Below are 14382 nucleotides of genomic sequence, written 5' to 3' on the forward strand. Positions count from 1 at the left end.
TCCACCACCCTCGCCAGGACCTCCTGCGTAGGGATCACCCGGCGGTCCCCAGGTATAATAGTAACCTGTCCATGTCGCACAGTCAACGCTGAAGCCTCGATCATCCCAACATCTCTGTCTTCTTTCGAGGGGATTAGGCAAGAGAGGAGCAATGGTGACAAGAGCCGATAATGGATTCTGTGGTTGATCTTGACTGACGCTCGTAGTGAGTGTTGGTTCCGTGACCGGTTGATTAGAAGTAGACAAAGTTGGTATTGTCGTCGTCGTCGTTGCTGCTGTCAGATTTCCATGGCACGGTTTTGGTACCGGTGAAATGACGAAACCAACCACCGCTTGAAAGAATAAGAAGATAGTCAACAACCACATCATGAATGCTGGAGAACTCTTGTCGCAAGAAGAGGAGAGTAAGAGGCGAATGAAACCCGGTATTATAAGATACTGGCAGGAGCTCTGTTGGCCGAGCTGTGAACAGCGTTAAGTCTCGAGCTGCATGGTTGGTCACTGAGCAATAAAAATGATTTGTGTGACCTAGAACTCGTTCGGGCATCAATTGGGATCGGGACCATACAACAGAGTTTCGTTAGATTTTTGGCAATCGGTGAGCACAATGTGGCCAAGCGTGGCGAAGAATGATTGGCTGATTCCAAAGTTTCCACAATCCCCCGAGTTCGGCGTCGGAACCAAAAAATCAGTGGACATTGGCCCACATGAGGTGACGAGAAAGTGCATAGGGCGAATGGTGTGGCATGTTATGTCTGTACTGTATTGCTGGAAAACCTGGACTGTTTCCTCTTGCGGGTATTGCATGATCCAGTGACACCAGTGAAAGGTATTTCAGGCATCCTTCTCGAGAGAAACGGTGGTCCTGTTGTCATTGAGCATTTGCTCTTGGAGTCTCTTCTCATGAAAGGTATCCCTCTGCCATGAAATTGGCAGCTATTTTCGATGACTGAGCTTCCTCACGACATCTCAGTGTCAATGTCCTGATTTTGAGGCAGCGAGTTGGTGACCAAGGAATCACCCAGGATCTCTAGTGTCCGCTTGTATATCCTGGAAAGCCTGAGAGAGATTGACAAGGTCTGTTGTTGCCGACTGTCGTCCTCGTCCTCGTCTTCCGTTTCCACATCGGAGATGTCTTGAATGCTAGCAACATGGCCGCTAGCTGAGGCGCTGTGAACAGCCGCAACCCGAGTTTCCTCGATCAGCGACTTGATGCGAACCTTCTCCGTCATTGAAACATGATGGTGACTGGCCGCCGTTGCGTTATTCTCCTCGGAAGAATGGAGGAGCGAGCTAAAGCCCTGATCGATTTTGCTGGTGATATAAAACAAGGAGACGGAGAAAGGAAAAGCTTGTAGGTAAGAACAGGTGAGACCAGCCAGAGAAAGGAGGTATGGGATTTGGATAGTGGCTATCAATTGCAGTAGTTAGGTCACATCGAATCAGAGGAATCCTGATTTGCAAGCGAAGAGGCCATGCTTCACCAACTTGAGAGAGTAGTAGAACACCAAACAGACGAAAAGATGCACAACTTAGATCATTTAGTAGAATATCACTTACGTGTTCCGCTTATCCAGACCACATCTACAAGAGGATCGGCGTCAGAGACAAACTCGTCGTACGTGGTGTAGCCTGGGCTGTCATCATTATCGAGCACCTCATTACTGAACTTCTTCGCATATCTGCGTGTTATTCTCAGGATCCGATCATCAAGGTAGTTTATCAGAGCAATTTCTTTCTGAGATCCTGGCCGCAGTCGATGCGAGCGTGGCACAGGTAAGCTTAGATTTCGAAACCCGATGGACGAAGCACTCGGTGTAGGTGAGGCTGCAGAGGCAGGAGGGGAGAGGAGAACATGGCTTTGCGTTTGATCCATCATGTCAACAAGTCCAGCAAGGATGGCGTAACACGTTTAGTATTAGGATGTGCTTCGGTCGTGGTAGGATATAATCAAAGCAGCCTAGAGACAGATTCCGATGTTGGGATATTTAATTAAAGCGTGGCGTGGAGCGGAGCTTTTCATTCGGCCTCAATAAGAGAACGAGTCTTGGAGGAGGGACGGGCTGATGGACAGCACGAATCATCTCATCGGTCACGTGGATGCGTATAGAACCGCGCGCCGCCTCAAAGCATTAGTTATCCTCTGGTCCTATGCACGACAAATAATTTCGAGACACCATACATCCCATATTGTGGGAGTTTGTTATTCCTGTCGGGTCCTACAAGCATGTACTGCGAATTTCATCACCCTCAGACGAAAATGAACGACTGGCGGCTGGTTTGATAGACGATACAGGTATTTTCTTGTTTCCTTGATGGTTCCCTTTATCTGAACAAATTACAAGGTATCGAGCTCCCGCTTTCATCTTACCCGTGTCTGCTCATTGCGAGACTTCCCCACGGAGCTCGAATTTTCCGAGGGGGGCCTGATGAAGCACATCATCGGACCCCGTACATCTTTTCCCAAATGACCTACCGAATACTCTCCTCCAGAACTAGAACTCCTCGAAGAGGAGAACAGTGTGCGATACCTTAGGCACCCAGCACAGACATGAAGAATGATAGGATGAGGAGGACTCGGGGAACTTTACGTGTGAGGAAGAGATATATGAAGCGCATATCCCTCTTGGTTCTTCCCCGCTGCCTTTGACATTGACAGAGCCCTGGCCCTATCTCGACAATTCCGCCAAGACAGCCCTCCATGTCTCTTTCCGCCTCCGAAACGGCTCCATTCTATCCAAGTACTCGAAATATACCCGAATCAGCACGCCTCAAAGCCCAAAGTGACCTAATCACAGACGTTGCTGGAGGTCTTATCCTCTGCCCAATCGACCTGGCCGCTTCTTCTCTGCGCATTCTCGACTCCGGGACTGGAGATGGTCAATTTCTGGCCCAACTTCGCTCACGCCTAGCTCACCCTGACTCTGCTACAGTGGTCGGCACCGACGTCGCCTCATCCGAGAGCGGCCTACCAAGTTTTGTCGAGTGGCACAAACAGAACATCAATACCGAATGGCCTTCCGAATGGCAAGGGACTTTCGACCTCGTACATCAGCGCAATGTGTTGTTCGTCGCTGGTGGATTTGACCGTGCGGTCAAGGCCGCAACGAGGCTGGCCAAACTGGTGAAACCGGGTGGGTGGATTCAAATTGTCGAAGGACACATGCCGAACGCCCCCATCAGCGAGAGCGACAGGCCACATATCAAGATGACCGAGATCTCCGGGCAGTTTTTAAATCTCGGTGGTTTTGATACCGCGCCTTCGACCAGGTTGCCGGAACTGCTCAAGGAATCCGATGAGCTGCAAAGTATCCGGGGACTGGAATTGTCTACGAGAATTGGGATGGGTGCAAAGGACGAGCTTAGAGAAGCGAGGAGAATCTGGCTGAAGGCTTTTGGAAACGGCCTTGGAAATGGGCTTGCCCAGATCGGTGATAAGGCGCCCATGGGCCAAGCTGAGTTCTACGACTTGATGGATCAGGTTGAGTGGGAGGCAGAAATATAACATGGTGGGCTGCTTGGGGGCAACGGAAAGCTTGAAAACTACCTTCATAAATGTGTACTTCATGAGAAAATCAAATATTGTCGTATGTAGGCTAGATGTGCCGAGTTCGTGCCAGCGAAACTCTGTCTCTCAGCCCCTATTGGCTCCAGCAAGGTGGCGTAATTAAACCCTTTGACGCTTCGGGAATGGATCTGGTGAGCTGGACAATCCTTGTCTTGCCGTGTGTCTTGCTTCTTCGCCTTCACACGGCTCTCTACCTGCAATCCAAACCACCTAATCTCAGAATTGTTGGTCCGTATAACCGTGCTCTAGCCAAGCAGGCCAGGGTGTATCGAGACATGTGCCAGGCACTGAATAATATAAAACCAAGCGGTTACTTGACCCGGTTGCCCGAGCTGAGGGACCTCGACTTCAATGGACCAAAGGCCTTCCAAGACCGATAAGTTAAAGTCTTTTTTCAAGCCAGGTCGCCATCGAGACTCTAGGTCGCCAACTCCCAAAGCGGCCGACTCATCGTCGTTGCCGACAGATCCCAATGTGGCCCACAACACCCGGGATCCCCGTAGGCCGCCTCAGCCTTCAGCCCCTCCTGCTCCAGGGAGCAATGCTAGCCTATGGGAAAAGGCCCAGAAAGAAGTTGAGAACGACAGCGGTTGGCCCGAATTCAGCGCCAAATTTATGCAAAATGGATCCATTGTTGGCATCGACTCCATCATCAGCCAGTTTCAGGATGCCCGATCCGAAGCCGAAAAGAAGAAATGGGCCATTTCTGTCAACGGGAGGCAGTTTGTCCTGAGAGATGCCGTAGATTCCATTGTTGAATACGCGGCTGTCTTCAAAGATGTTGGCGTTTCTATCGCCGCTTGCGATCCCAACCAGAATGCCGCCTTAGCATGGGGAATTGTTCAATTTTTGGTTACGGTGAGCGGCCGCTCCTCGATTGCCTCTCTGAACCACTAATGGGCAAGTAGGCGGCTGTCAAGAACAAAGAGGCTCATGAGCTGGTGGGTAACTACAAACCCATAGCATATATCATGAGTCAATGTGCCGTTTACGTCGAGCTTTATCTTGAGAATAAAGCAGTCAGTCCGCAAACCAAGGATTCATTTGCCACTTCTGTCCAGGACACCTATACCGCGGTGCTTCGGTACCTGATAGCCGCTTGGAAGTTTATGCAGCAGACCAAATTCGGTAGAATCCAGGCCCTGTGACAACATTGACGTGCTAATTCGGTCTGAAGGTCACTCCTGGCGGGCGGTCATCAAACCCGACTCTTTGAGATCCGAATTTGACAAGGCTGAAGCGGCTAACTCGGTGATGCTGGGCGAGCAAAGGAAGGCTCAAGCTCAAGGTCAAGCGTTCATCCCGCATTCCCCTTCATTGTTGTCCTCTGCTGACTGTTGGTTGTGCAGTAATAAATGATCAGAGCGACCGGACCCGAAAGCTAGAAGAGTTTATTCATCGCCTGGGTCCATCATTCGATCAAATTTCCCAGGGGATGAAAGATCTTCACGACCAACGGCAAAGAGAGGAATTGAAGAGAACTCAGGAAGATGTACTGAACAAGATATCATCATACGTATACCACGCTCGGTACACCCAAATTCTTCAATTGCGGATGGAGAGCACGTGCCAATGGATTTTAAGCGATCCCTCTTTCCATCTCTGGAGGAAATCGGACTCATCCTTCAATATATGGTTAAATGGAAAAAGTACGTCGAATGGTTCCGTAGCGACCCCCTACCAGATACTGACCCTTTTTGGCAGTGGGCACCGGGAAGTCGACCATTGTGGCGTTTATTGTTGAGGCCATAATGGAACAGATCAGGTCTGAGCCCGATTCACCCGTTCGGCTGGCATATCATTTCTGTGACGGAACTTCTCAACAGAGCCAGACATTTGAATACCTGTCAGTTATCCTTGGATCTCTTCTCAAACAGCTTTGCCAATTTCCCACGGTCGAAATTTCCGAGTCGTTAGCACAACGGGCGCAAAATGAGCAAGCGGGGACCTTACGTGCTGACGAATGCGATCTATTCCTTCAGCAACTAATAATGTATCATCCTACCGTCATCGTCATTGACGCCTTGGACGAAGTTTCTCAAGAAGTGTGTGTTTTGCTCATGAAAACTCTAGAGCACTTGCAGGCGGTCACGACAAAACCCGTCAAGATCCTCATCTCCAGTCGACCCATGCAGAGGATTGAACGATTGTTGGAAAAGTATTCCAAAATTGGGGTTCAGAACCAGGACGACATAAATCGCTATATTCAGGCTCGACTGGACCTTTTTATTGAGTCAAGTTACTTGGATCTGGAATCTGCAAAACCACGGATACAACGGTCTTTACGGACACAAGCTGGCGGAATGTAAGTCTACTTGGCCCATGATGTCTTTGGCTTTCTTCCAACTCACCAATTAGGTTTCGCTGGGTCCAGATGTCTCTTCAAGTCATTTCTAGCGATCACAGTTTGACATCGGAGCAGGATATATTGGACCTCATCAAGAATTTACCGCCGGATCTTGGAGCCTTGTATGAGCGAATTTTTGAACAAATCGAGAGCGGCAATCCGAAGCACTCCAGGATGGTCCACCAGTCTCTAACTTTGCTCATGTATTCAGAGTTTCCTCTGATCACTCGAGAAGTAATACAGGCTGTCCTTCCGGTCTCCAATTTCAAATCTCCCGAGGGTTTCGTAATCGATTCCTGCAAAGGTCTCGTTGAGTGGGACAAGAATCAAGACACATTTCGACTGGCTCATGCAACCGTTAGGTCGTTTCTGGATACGAAACCAGGCTTCAGCTTCCCGGAGTGCCATGCTTTACTTGCCAAAATATGCCTCGGTCACTTGCAAAAGCAAAAGCTTCTACTTAGTAATGAACCACCGACATCTTGGGAATACAGGTCTTTCACCAATTACGCCGTTGTTTGTTGGCCATGGCATGTTTTGTATGCCTTTGAAAAGCGATTCAGTGATCCTGAGCTTCGCGAGTTCTTTCCGTCGAAGCCAGATACACCCTGGGCTCATTGGACCGGACGTGTTGCAAAATCAATTGATGCACATGTGCGGCGACGTCTTATGGCAATACGGCCTACCGAGTCAGACTCGGACTCAGACTCGTCAGCCGACCCTGACTTGGCAGAAATTGAGTTTTTAGAAAACTACCTCCAGTTCCTCGACCCAGAATCGTCGAATCAGCCCGAGGAGCCCACAAACACACCAGCCGAGGATCTTGTCGACCTCGTCAAGTGGAAAGAATTTAGGTCACAGCCGCCAAATCCACTTTGGTCAATGCTTTACTGGGATCTGACACGGGCTTTGATCGGTCCTAAAACAACTATCAATGAAGGACTTTTCACAATTGTAAGAGAGCCTGTCTGGTATACGAGGGTAGAAGACGATGGCTCAGAGAGGGAAGTGCACGAATTCTCATCCATGGGCCCTCCTCTGGGGATTTTTTCTCAGCGAGCTGATTTTGAATCCCTCAAAGTGCTAATCCCGAAGGTCCCCAAACCTGCATTCGATCATTGTCGTCACAACCCACCTCTCAGCAGCATCCTGGAGAACAAAAAGCTCAGCTCGGGCGAGCAGGAGGAGATATTCGAACTGATGTTACACCACGGAGCCTCAGCGAAAGAAATTGATCATGTTTATGGGCACACTATCTTGCAAAAAGCAGCCGAATTGGGGCGCACCGAACTTGCGGACTTGTTGCTTCGGCATGGTGCGGACATCAATGGCTCGGGTCCTGCTGGAAAAGTGCCACTCCTCGCAGCCTGTCAAGCAGACGATCCGACCGAGATGATTGAACTTCTTCTGAAGAGAGGCGCCAATCCAACAGTGGTTGACGCAAATGGCAATACGGCACTCCACTATCTTACTTGGAATCTGGAGTTTTCCGAGGATCGTGACTATTTCGATGTGGTTCAATCCTTGGTTGACAGAGGAGTAGAATTGGAAGCAGTCAATGAGGTCGGGAGAACTCCGTTACATCTCGCAGTGATAGACAAGAACGTGGCCATGGAAGAAATCCTCTTGGAGCGCGGAGCTTCCATCTATGCTCCAGATTTCCTTGACCGCACGCCAGTGCACTACGCTGCTGACATGGGAGACACAGACGTCCTGGAAATTTTGACTTCGGACGTCTTTTGGCCTGAGGGGAGCGCGGCTCTGGAAATCAAAGATGCACTGGGATTCACAGCACTGGGGCTCTCCATTTACAGAAGAAATCTCGACACCATGCGCATCCTGCTCGAAAGAGGAGCCCTGTCACACGCTCACATTTCAGAAGGAGACATTTCACTACTCCAGCTAGCCTTGTCCATAGAATTTCACGCGGGTATCGCCCTGCTGCACACCTATGGTGCGCAGGACGAACAAGTCTCTGCCTGTTACGGCGAAGCTGAGGGCAAATATGCACGCATAGGGAGACAAGGCCGTGATCCGGATGACGGTGCAATGCAACCGGAGAATAGCCATGTTTCCCCTGAGGAAAGAAATGGCGAACAGATCGACCAATCTCTCACAGAGACAGCCTCTGGTATTTTCCGCGAGTCAGAAAAGGGCCGGAAAGCACGACAGATCTGTGCAGACCTGCAGGATGCCAATCTTGTCATCTACATTGGAAGGGAAAGCGGGTATACCTATAATGAAGTTGAAGATGGAGACCTAGACAGGCTGAGAGAGGTGCTCCAGAAATATGGACGCGAAATTCATATCCCACCAAGAGACGAAGACATTGAAAGAGCCCTAAATTGGTTGCGTGAAGATGGGACATATTCAGTCGATGGAACGAAGACAGATTCTGGAGGTGAAAATACAGATGACGATGACGATAAGGATGAGAATGAGATTGAGAATGAGAGTGAAGATCATGACGAGAAGGAGGAAGGAGACGACGATGAAGACCGAGACAAAGTCAGAGCTCCACAAGAGAAGATTTTTATCGAAAGAACCGTCGGATGCAGCGGATAAAGCCTTTGCTGGAAATAAGATGTCGAAATCGAAATATCGCAAATTTCAAAGCGAGGAAAGGTGTTGTTCATGCTATGAAGGGAACCACTAGTCGACGAAAAGAGTGCGTCCATCGTGGCTCAAGGGCGAGGCTGTGGGTAAATAGGAGGATGCCTTTTTGGGCAGGCGAAGTTGCTATGAAGATGGATCTACTGGGAGCAAGTCAACGCGATGGCAAGTAGCCATTATGTTCTCTAAATATGCTTGCAAACATGCACCTATCTAGCAACCCTACTAAATGTTTAACGGCCGACTGTCCCTTGCCAACAGGATGTTGTCAATGGGATCTATAGGCTGCGAGGCAATAGCCGACAGAGGACTTGTAGAAGGAAGAGCGCTGAACGCAAAAACAAAGACCATTTACAATACAGTCAGCACGTTCTGGGCACAATGGCGTAGGGATACCACTCCAAAACAGTGGCGAATGCAAGTACCACGGATATGGATCAAGATACACCGAGGCTCAGAGCAGACTACTGTACATAAAAGGGGGGTGGATTCGTTCGGGGCGTTCCCTCCTTCTACCATTTTGAAGACAATTTCTCAGGAGGCCGTCGTTGATCCCTCTCCGGCATGGCTACATCAACTCTGCCGAAGAACACTGGCAACAACAACGAAGAATTTCCCATCATAGACTCGCACATTCACCTATACGCCGCAACACACATCCCATCGCTAAACTGGACGGCCGATCTACCCAGCACTCATCCGTTGAATAGACAATACTCTACGAGCGATTACTTGTCCGCAACAGAGGCCTATTCTTCTGCGCTCCTAGGCTTCGTCTTTCTCGAAACAGATCGCAAATCCGGCCTGCACGATGACCAATGGACCGATGCGCTCAACGAAGTTGATTTCCTGGTTCGAGTTGCCCGGGGTGAACCGCGAGAAGGCGAAGGCCACGCCCCGGAAGACAAGAGGTTGGTGTTGGGGATTGTACCCTGGGCACCCCTCCCCAACGGCAAGGACGGACTGGCGCGCTACATCCTGCACGTCAAGCAGCACGCAGCGGAGAAATGGGATCTAATTAAAGGGTTCCGGTATCTCGTCCAAGATAAACCCCCGGGCGTCATGCTGCGGCCGGAGTTCATCGAAGGACTGCGTGGGCTTGGGAAAATCAAGCTCAGTTTCGATCTTGGTGTTGACGCTCGGTCCGGCGGCATGGGCCAGCTCCAAGAGGCGTGTGAGATGATGGAACGACTCTACTCTTCGACCGAGGAGGATAAGAGTCAACTGACGATGGTAATCAACCATCTTTGCAAACCAAACTTACGGCTCGCTGCCCCGGAGGCGCGAGGTGGCCATCCCGACTTTACCAAGTGGAAAGAATGCGTTTACCAAATGGCCGGTTACAAGTCAACGTACATGAAACTGTCGGGCATGTTCTCTGAACTTCCAGAGCGGACCGCCGATCAACCCACAGAGATCTCGGCGCTTGTCGAGCATACGAAACCCTGGGTCGATGTTGTGTTTGACGCCTTTGGATCCGAGAGGATCATGTTCGGCTCAGATTGGCCCGTCTGCAATGTGGGAGGGCCGGGGATCGCAGCGTCATGGAGATATTGGCACGCGCTTGTCGCTGCAATTCTCGACGCCCAAGGCCTCACGGCGCAGGAAAAGGCCATGGTCTGGTCAGGCACGGCGGTCAAAGCATATGGCATCAAGATAACTTGAAAGAAAGTCCAAAAAAAAAAAAAAAAAGAAACACCTTTTCCCTCCTAGATTTGCCTTCTTCTTACTGAAAATTCACAAACGCTCCTCCGTCAACCAGTATGGCCGTGCCCGTGACATACGCCGACAATTCTCCGCAGGCCAAAAACAGCGCTGGGCCCGCCATATCTTCGGGCTTTCCCAGACGGCCCAGCGGGATCCGTCCTTCCATGTACTTCTTCTTCTCCGTTCCGTCAGCGAGGTCCTCATCGTTCAACTGCGTGCGTATCGTGCCCGGCAGCAATGCGTTGCAGCGTATATGATATTTCCCCAGCGCCGTAGCTGTCGATTGCATTAGAGACAATATACCTGCTTTCGTCGGCGTATAGTGACATTGCTGCGCACCACCAACGAGTGCGGAAATGCTGGAGATCCCGATTATCGAGCCCCCCCGTGGATCTTGCTGGCGCACCATCTGTTGTGCGGCAGCTTGTACGGCGTAGAATGCACCTGATAGATTCGTGTCGATGTGTCGTTGGTACGAAGTCGGGGAGATTTCGAGGAATTCTTCGAATTTACAGATTCCGGCGTTCGAGATGAATGTATCCAGGCGTCCGAAGCGAGATACTGTTTGGGCCACTAGGTCTTGGCCGGCTTCAGGCTGGGAAATGTCGCCTGGCACAGTCAATAAAGGGACGCTGTCGAGGTTATGTAGGGACGACGAAACAGAGTTGGAGGACCGGGACTGGATGGCGTCAAATGCTTCAGTGCGCAGTGTCGAGAGCAGTTTCTCCTCGTCCTTGTTGTGGGATGGGAGGTAATTGATGGCAACTTTAGCTCCGTGTGATAGGAATAATATGGCGATGGCTCTTCCTATTCCGGTCAGACCCCCCGTGATGGCGCATACTTGACCAGTAAGGAGAGGTGGAAGGGTCATTTTCTCCCAGGAAAGACGACCTGATCCGTATCGTTTTTCTATTGTTTGATTCCCAGGGTGTCAACTTCTATTTTTCTAGGTAGACTTCTTCCTTCAGGTTCCACAGTCGCCTTTCCTTGTCGTGATGGATATATATGGGCCGAATGGAGGGATGGTCCTCGGTGAAGCTGCACCCGAAAGGACCATTTGGCCGGTAGGTGGACACGTGATACGCCATTCAAATGACGTCATTTCAAAATCTTCCGACTCCGTACTTCGCACCTTCACATCGTTGATGGAGGACCGGAATAGGTCAGCCTCTTCAGATTGGTCTAGCGATCACTCTCTTTTCGGTCTCATCCAGGGCTGCCCAGCCTTGTGCTAGCTCTGCAGGGGCAGAGGCACCAGGGAGAGGACAATCCAGGCTCTGATTCTTTGAATTTTTATTGCCCATCCCGACCAAGTTTGAATTCCTTCCTCATCATGGCTCGACCCGCCAGTGCGCGGCTTCAGGGCATTGTGACGGTCTCGGGTATGGTGGCGCTTATCGGTGCATTGGTATGTCCGTTCTTTCATTCGCGTCAGTTTGCATTTATTCCGTGTCTATCCTGGGCCGAGGGGGAAGAGTTGGTTGGAGTGACGGAGAAATGAGCCAAAAGATATCCGACCCCCTTGAAGCAAGGCGTCAGCCTTGCCAACATGCACCCGCTGATCTCATCTGTGATAGTCAATAGCACCTCGAGTCTCAATCACAAGAACGGAAGACTCTACCATTATCAAATATGACCATTTAAAGGTCTGTCAGCCTATTCTGGAACACCCCTGACTTAGTTCATCTTTGACCGGTCACTTCTAGGCTAGTCCGCACACGCCGCCGCCCTCAGATCCCGGTGTCATTATCAAACCGGGCCCTAGACCAACCAGTACTACATCTTCACGTCGGAAACCCTTTGCTCCGACCGATTGGATCTTCGACACGGGTGCGACGACGCATGTCTGCAGCAACCGCGCCTTACTTCACGGCTACGACACACTGAATCCCTACGCTAACACGTGGACCCGCGGGGTTGTGGGATTTTTTGGACCGAATCCGGTGCCCATCGTCGGAGCGGGTGATTGTACCCTTACACTGCCGGCACTCTCGGCCTCGGGGACACCCGCACCGTCAAAGACGTCCGCGACGCTCGGCGAACGTGTCGTCACCCGAGTGACGGTGCATAACGTAATGCACATCCCAACCGCGGGGGTGAACCTGATCAGTTGGTCCCAGCTGAAGAGGGCGAAAGGGCTAGACTTGCGGCTTGTGGAAGAGCGGGATGGCAGTTTGACGGTACGAGATCGCGACCGGCCGTTGATGCGTTTTGAGTTGAGGGATGGCTTGTATTTCTTGGTTCAGGATGAGGGAAATGTGGGATAGGAAATGGATTGAGCTGGAGTTTTAATGGAGGCGAGTTCTGGTGGATGAGGGAGTGTGTTAAATTCTTGAAGACCCTTTCCAAGCGACGACAAAGCATGGTGTGGTTCCAGTGGGGGGTGTATGGCGGGCAAATTGATCGCTGTGTTTCGAACTACAGCGTGCAATATCCGGATCTGGGGCCCAAAAGACAAAGATAACCATGCAAGCTCTTTGGAGAATGATTGTCAATCACCCTGCTCTCGAGATTAAAAATGCAGTTCCCCGGGGGGGCAACAAGAGAAAGAAAAAGAGAACTCGACACAGATACTTTTCTGATCGCCAGCGGCGGCCAGAGTGAACATACAGTTGGCTGGAGATGCACCAACCAAAACAGTGAGAGGCTGGTTGCATCGAAGAGCTGTGCTGAGGTCAACACACGTGAGAGCAGATTGGTCGGTAGGAGTCTTTCAATGAATTGACCCTGTTGTCTCAAGCCCTCATTTTGGACGGATGGAGGAATAGCAAAGTCAAAGCTGTGAACTCAACGCCGTCACCTTTGGAATGCAGCTCACGTTTTTACATTAAAGCCACTTATCACCCCGAGGCAGGGTGATTCTAAGGGTTCAAGTACTGTCTTTTGTAGCCAGCTAAGAAGAAAACTCACCGACGAGAAAATTTGGACCTTGGGGCCCGCGAAGCCTCCAATGACAAAGGTATCAAATATCGAACGGAGGTCGGTGTCAGCCCTACGGTGAGGACATCCCGTGCATCCGGTGCAAGGTACTCAAATTCGTTCAAAGGTGCCTCGAAATCTCCGTGCCGATTACCCGTCAGTGCAGATGTCTCTTCAGGCAAAGAGAAAAGGAAAAAGGGATCAGCATATTGTTGAAAGGAAACAGAGTTGCGAGAAGTTGGGAAATGGCAGCCACCATCGGGTCGAAACGTCGTGTGTTCCCAACGAGACTGACGCGGACCGGGGGAGGTTGGCAGCCCCGTATAAGGAGCAATGGAAGCTTTCCCCCCACTGAAGCCCAGAGATGGCATGCTGCAGGCGTGAGTCCTCGATAATCCTGGCCCCGGAGCTTTGGACTTTGCGAAATCCCGTAGAATTCGTTCAGGGGTTATGAGTCGAAAATTCAGCCTGCTCTGTACAAGAAGAATGTCGCACTGAATATTTCAAAGGATAAAACCACTTCTAAGGAGCTTGAGCAACAGGGCCGGACCGTTGTCCTAGGGCGTGGATCGCAAAGCAGCGATCAGGAAAAGTCACGGCAATCTGTGAACTTGAATCTCATAACTCCGCTTGGACGTATAGGTCATCAACGCGCAGGAGCACGGCCACAGCGCGCAGCAGAGTTTTGTTGCACTAGATTGGATCCTCACTTGATTCTCGCTGTTCTTTGTCTTCGGTTTTCAACCACACCTGTAGAACCTTTCCAAAAGCTGACAGACGAAGGACCGACATCTCCAGTTCAGCCGAGGGATTCTAGCTAGAAATATGGTCACCGGTGCAATCACACCATGTACCACTTAGCGGTAGAGAAGCAAAGACGCAGAGAAGTGCAGCAGGGTCAGGTGTCAGATCCTGATTCCTTTGCCGAGCCCTCTCCTCCGTACGGCTGAGAGGTCACGAGTCTGTGGCTCTTTGTGGCCATTTTCAGCCCCGTGGCGTATCTGAATGCGGTACAGTGGGGTTGTGCCGGGGGGACTTTTTTCCTCGATGGCAGCCACTGGAGAGGCTCTCGCAGCTCAATGGTCGGGGTGTCAGGAGTCTTCTTGCGCAAAGGGTATCATGATCACCATCATCACCGTTATCTCAAGGTATCGTGGCGACCATCAGCCGGTCGTCGAGCTGCCAATAAAGCGCGACCGACGGTGGAATGGAGAAGCACGATAGGTGT

The 14382-nt window shown here is 50.8% G+C and overlaps 6 protein-coding genes across 6 annotated transcripts; 4 read left to right on the plus strand and 2 right to left on the minus strand.

Moving 5' to 3' along the window:
- Positions 1–959: 959 nt before the first annotated feature.
- On the minus strand, positions 960–1876 carry Z518_10716 (uncharacterized protein; the record flags this gene model as incomplete). Its single annotated transcript, XM_013411547.1, has 2 exons — positions 960–1411; positions 1561–1876. 2 exons carry the CDS (start codon positions 1874–1876, stop codon positions 960–962), a joined length of 768 nt encoding a protein of 255 aa, XP_013267001.1.
- Positions 1877–2701: 825 nt separating this feature from the next.
- Positions 2702–3505, plus strand: Z518_10717 (uncharacterized protein; the record flags this gene model as incomplete). Its single annotated transcript, XM_013411548.1, has 1 exon — positions 2702–3505. One exon carries the CDS (start codon positions 2702–2704, stop codon positions 3503–3505), a length of 804 nt encoding a protein of 267 aa, XP_013267002.1.
- A 414-nt stretch (positions 3506–3919) lies between these two features.
- On the plus strand, positions 3920–8480 carry Z518_10718 (uncharacterized protein; the record flags this gene model as incomplete). The annotated part of the gene is made up of 6 exons (XM_013411549.1): positions 3920–4426; positions 4477–4696; positions 4746–4856; positions 4918–5217; positions 5273–5873; positions 5927–8480. 6 exons carry the CDS (start codon positions 3920–3922, stop codon positions 8478–8480), a joined length of 4293 nt encoding a protein of 1430 aa, XP_013267003.1.
- A 612-nt stretch (positions 8481–9092) lies between these two features.
- On the plus strand, positions 9093–10193 carry Z518_10719 (uncharacterized protein; the record flags this gene model as incomplete). Its single annotated transcript, XM_013411550.1, has 1 exon — positions 9093–10193. The coding sequence occupies one exon, from the start codon at positions 9093–9095 to the stop codon at positions 10191–10193; it is 1101 nt and encodes a 366-aa protein (XP_013267004.1).
- A 61-nt stretch (positions 10194–10254) lies between these two features.
- Positions 10255–11106, minus strand: Z518_10720 (uncharacterized protein; the record flags this gene model as incomplete). Its single annotated transcript, XM_013411551.1, has 1 exon — positions 10255–11106. The coding sequence occupies one exon, from the start codon at positions 11104–11106 to the stop codon at positions 10255–10257; it is 852 nt and encodes a 283-aa protein (XP_013267005.1).
- Positions 11107–11568: 462 nt separating this feature from the next.
- Positions 11569–12502, plus strand: Z518_10721 (uncharacterized protein; the record flags this gene model as incomplete). The annotated part of the gene is made up of 3 exons (XM_013411552.1): positions 11569–11643; positions 11813–11881; positions 11942–12502. The coding sequence occupies 3 exons, from the start codon at positions 11569–11571 to the stop codon at positions 12500–12502; spliced, it is 705 nt and encodes a 234-aa protein (XP_013267006.1).
- Positions 12503–14382: the final 1880 nt, after the last annotated feature.

The sequence above is a fragment of the Rhinocladiella mackenziei genome (assembly GCF_000835555.1).
Source record: "Rhinocladiella mackenziei CBS 650.93 unplaced genomic scaffold supercont1.10, whole genome shotgun sequence".
NCBI classification, from domain to species: Eukaryota; Fungi; Ascomycota; class Eurotiomycetes; order Chaetothyriales; family Herpotrichiellaceae; genus Rhinocladiella; species Rhinocladiella mackenziei.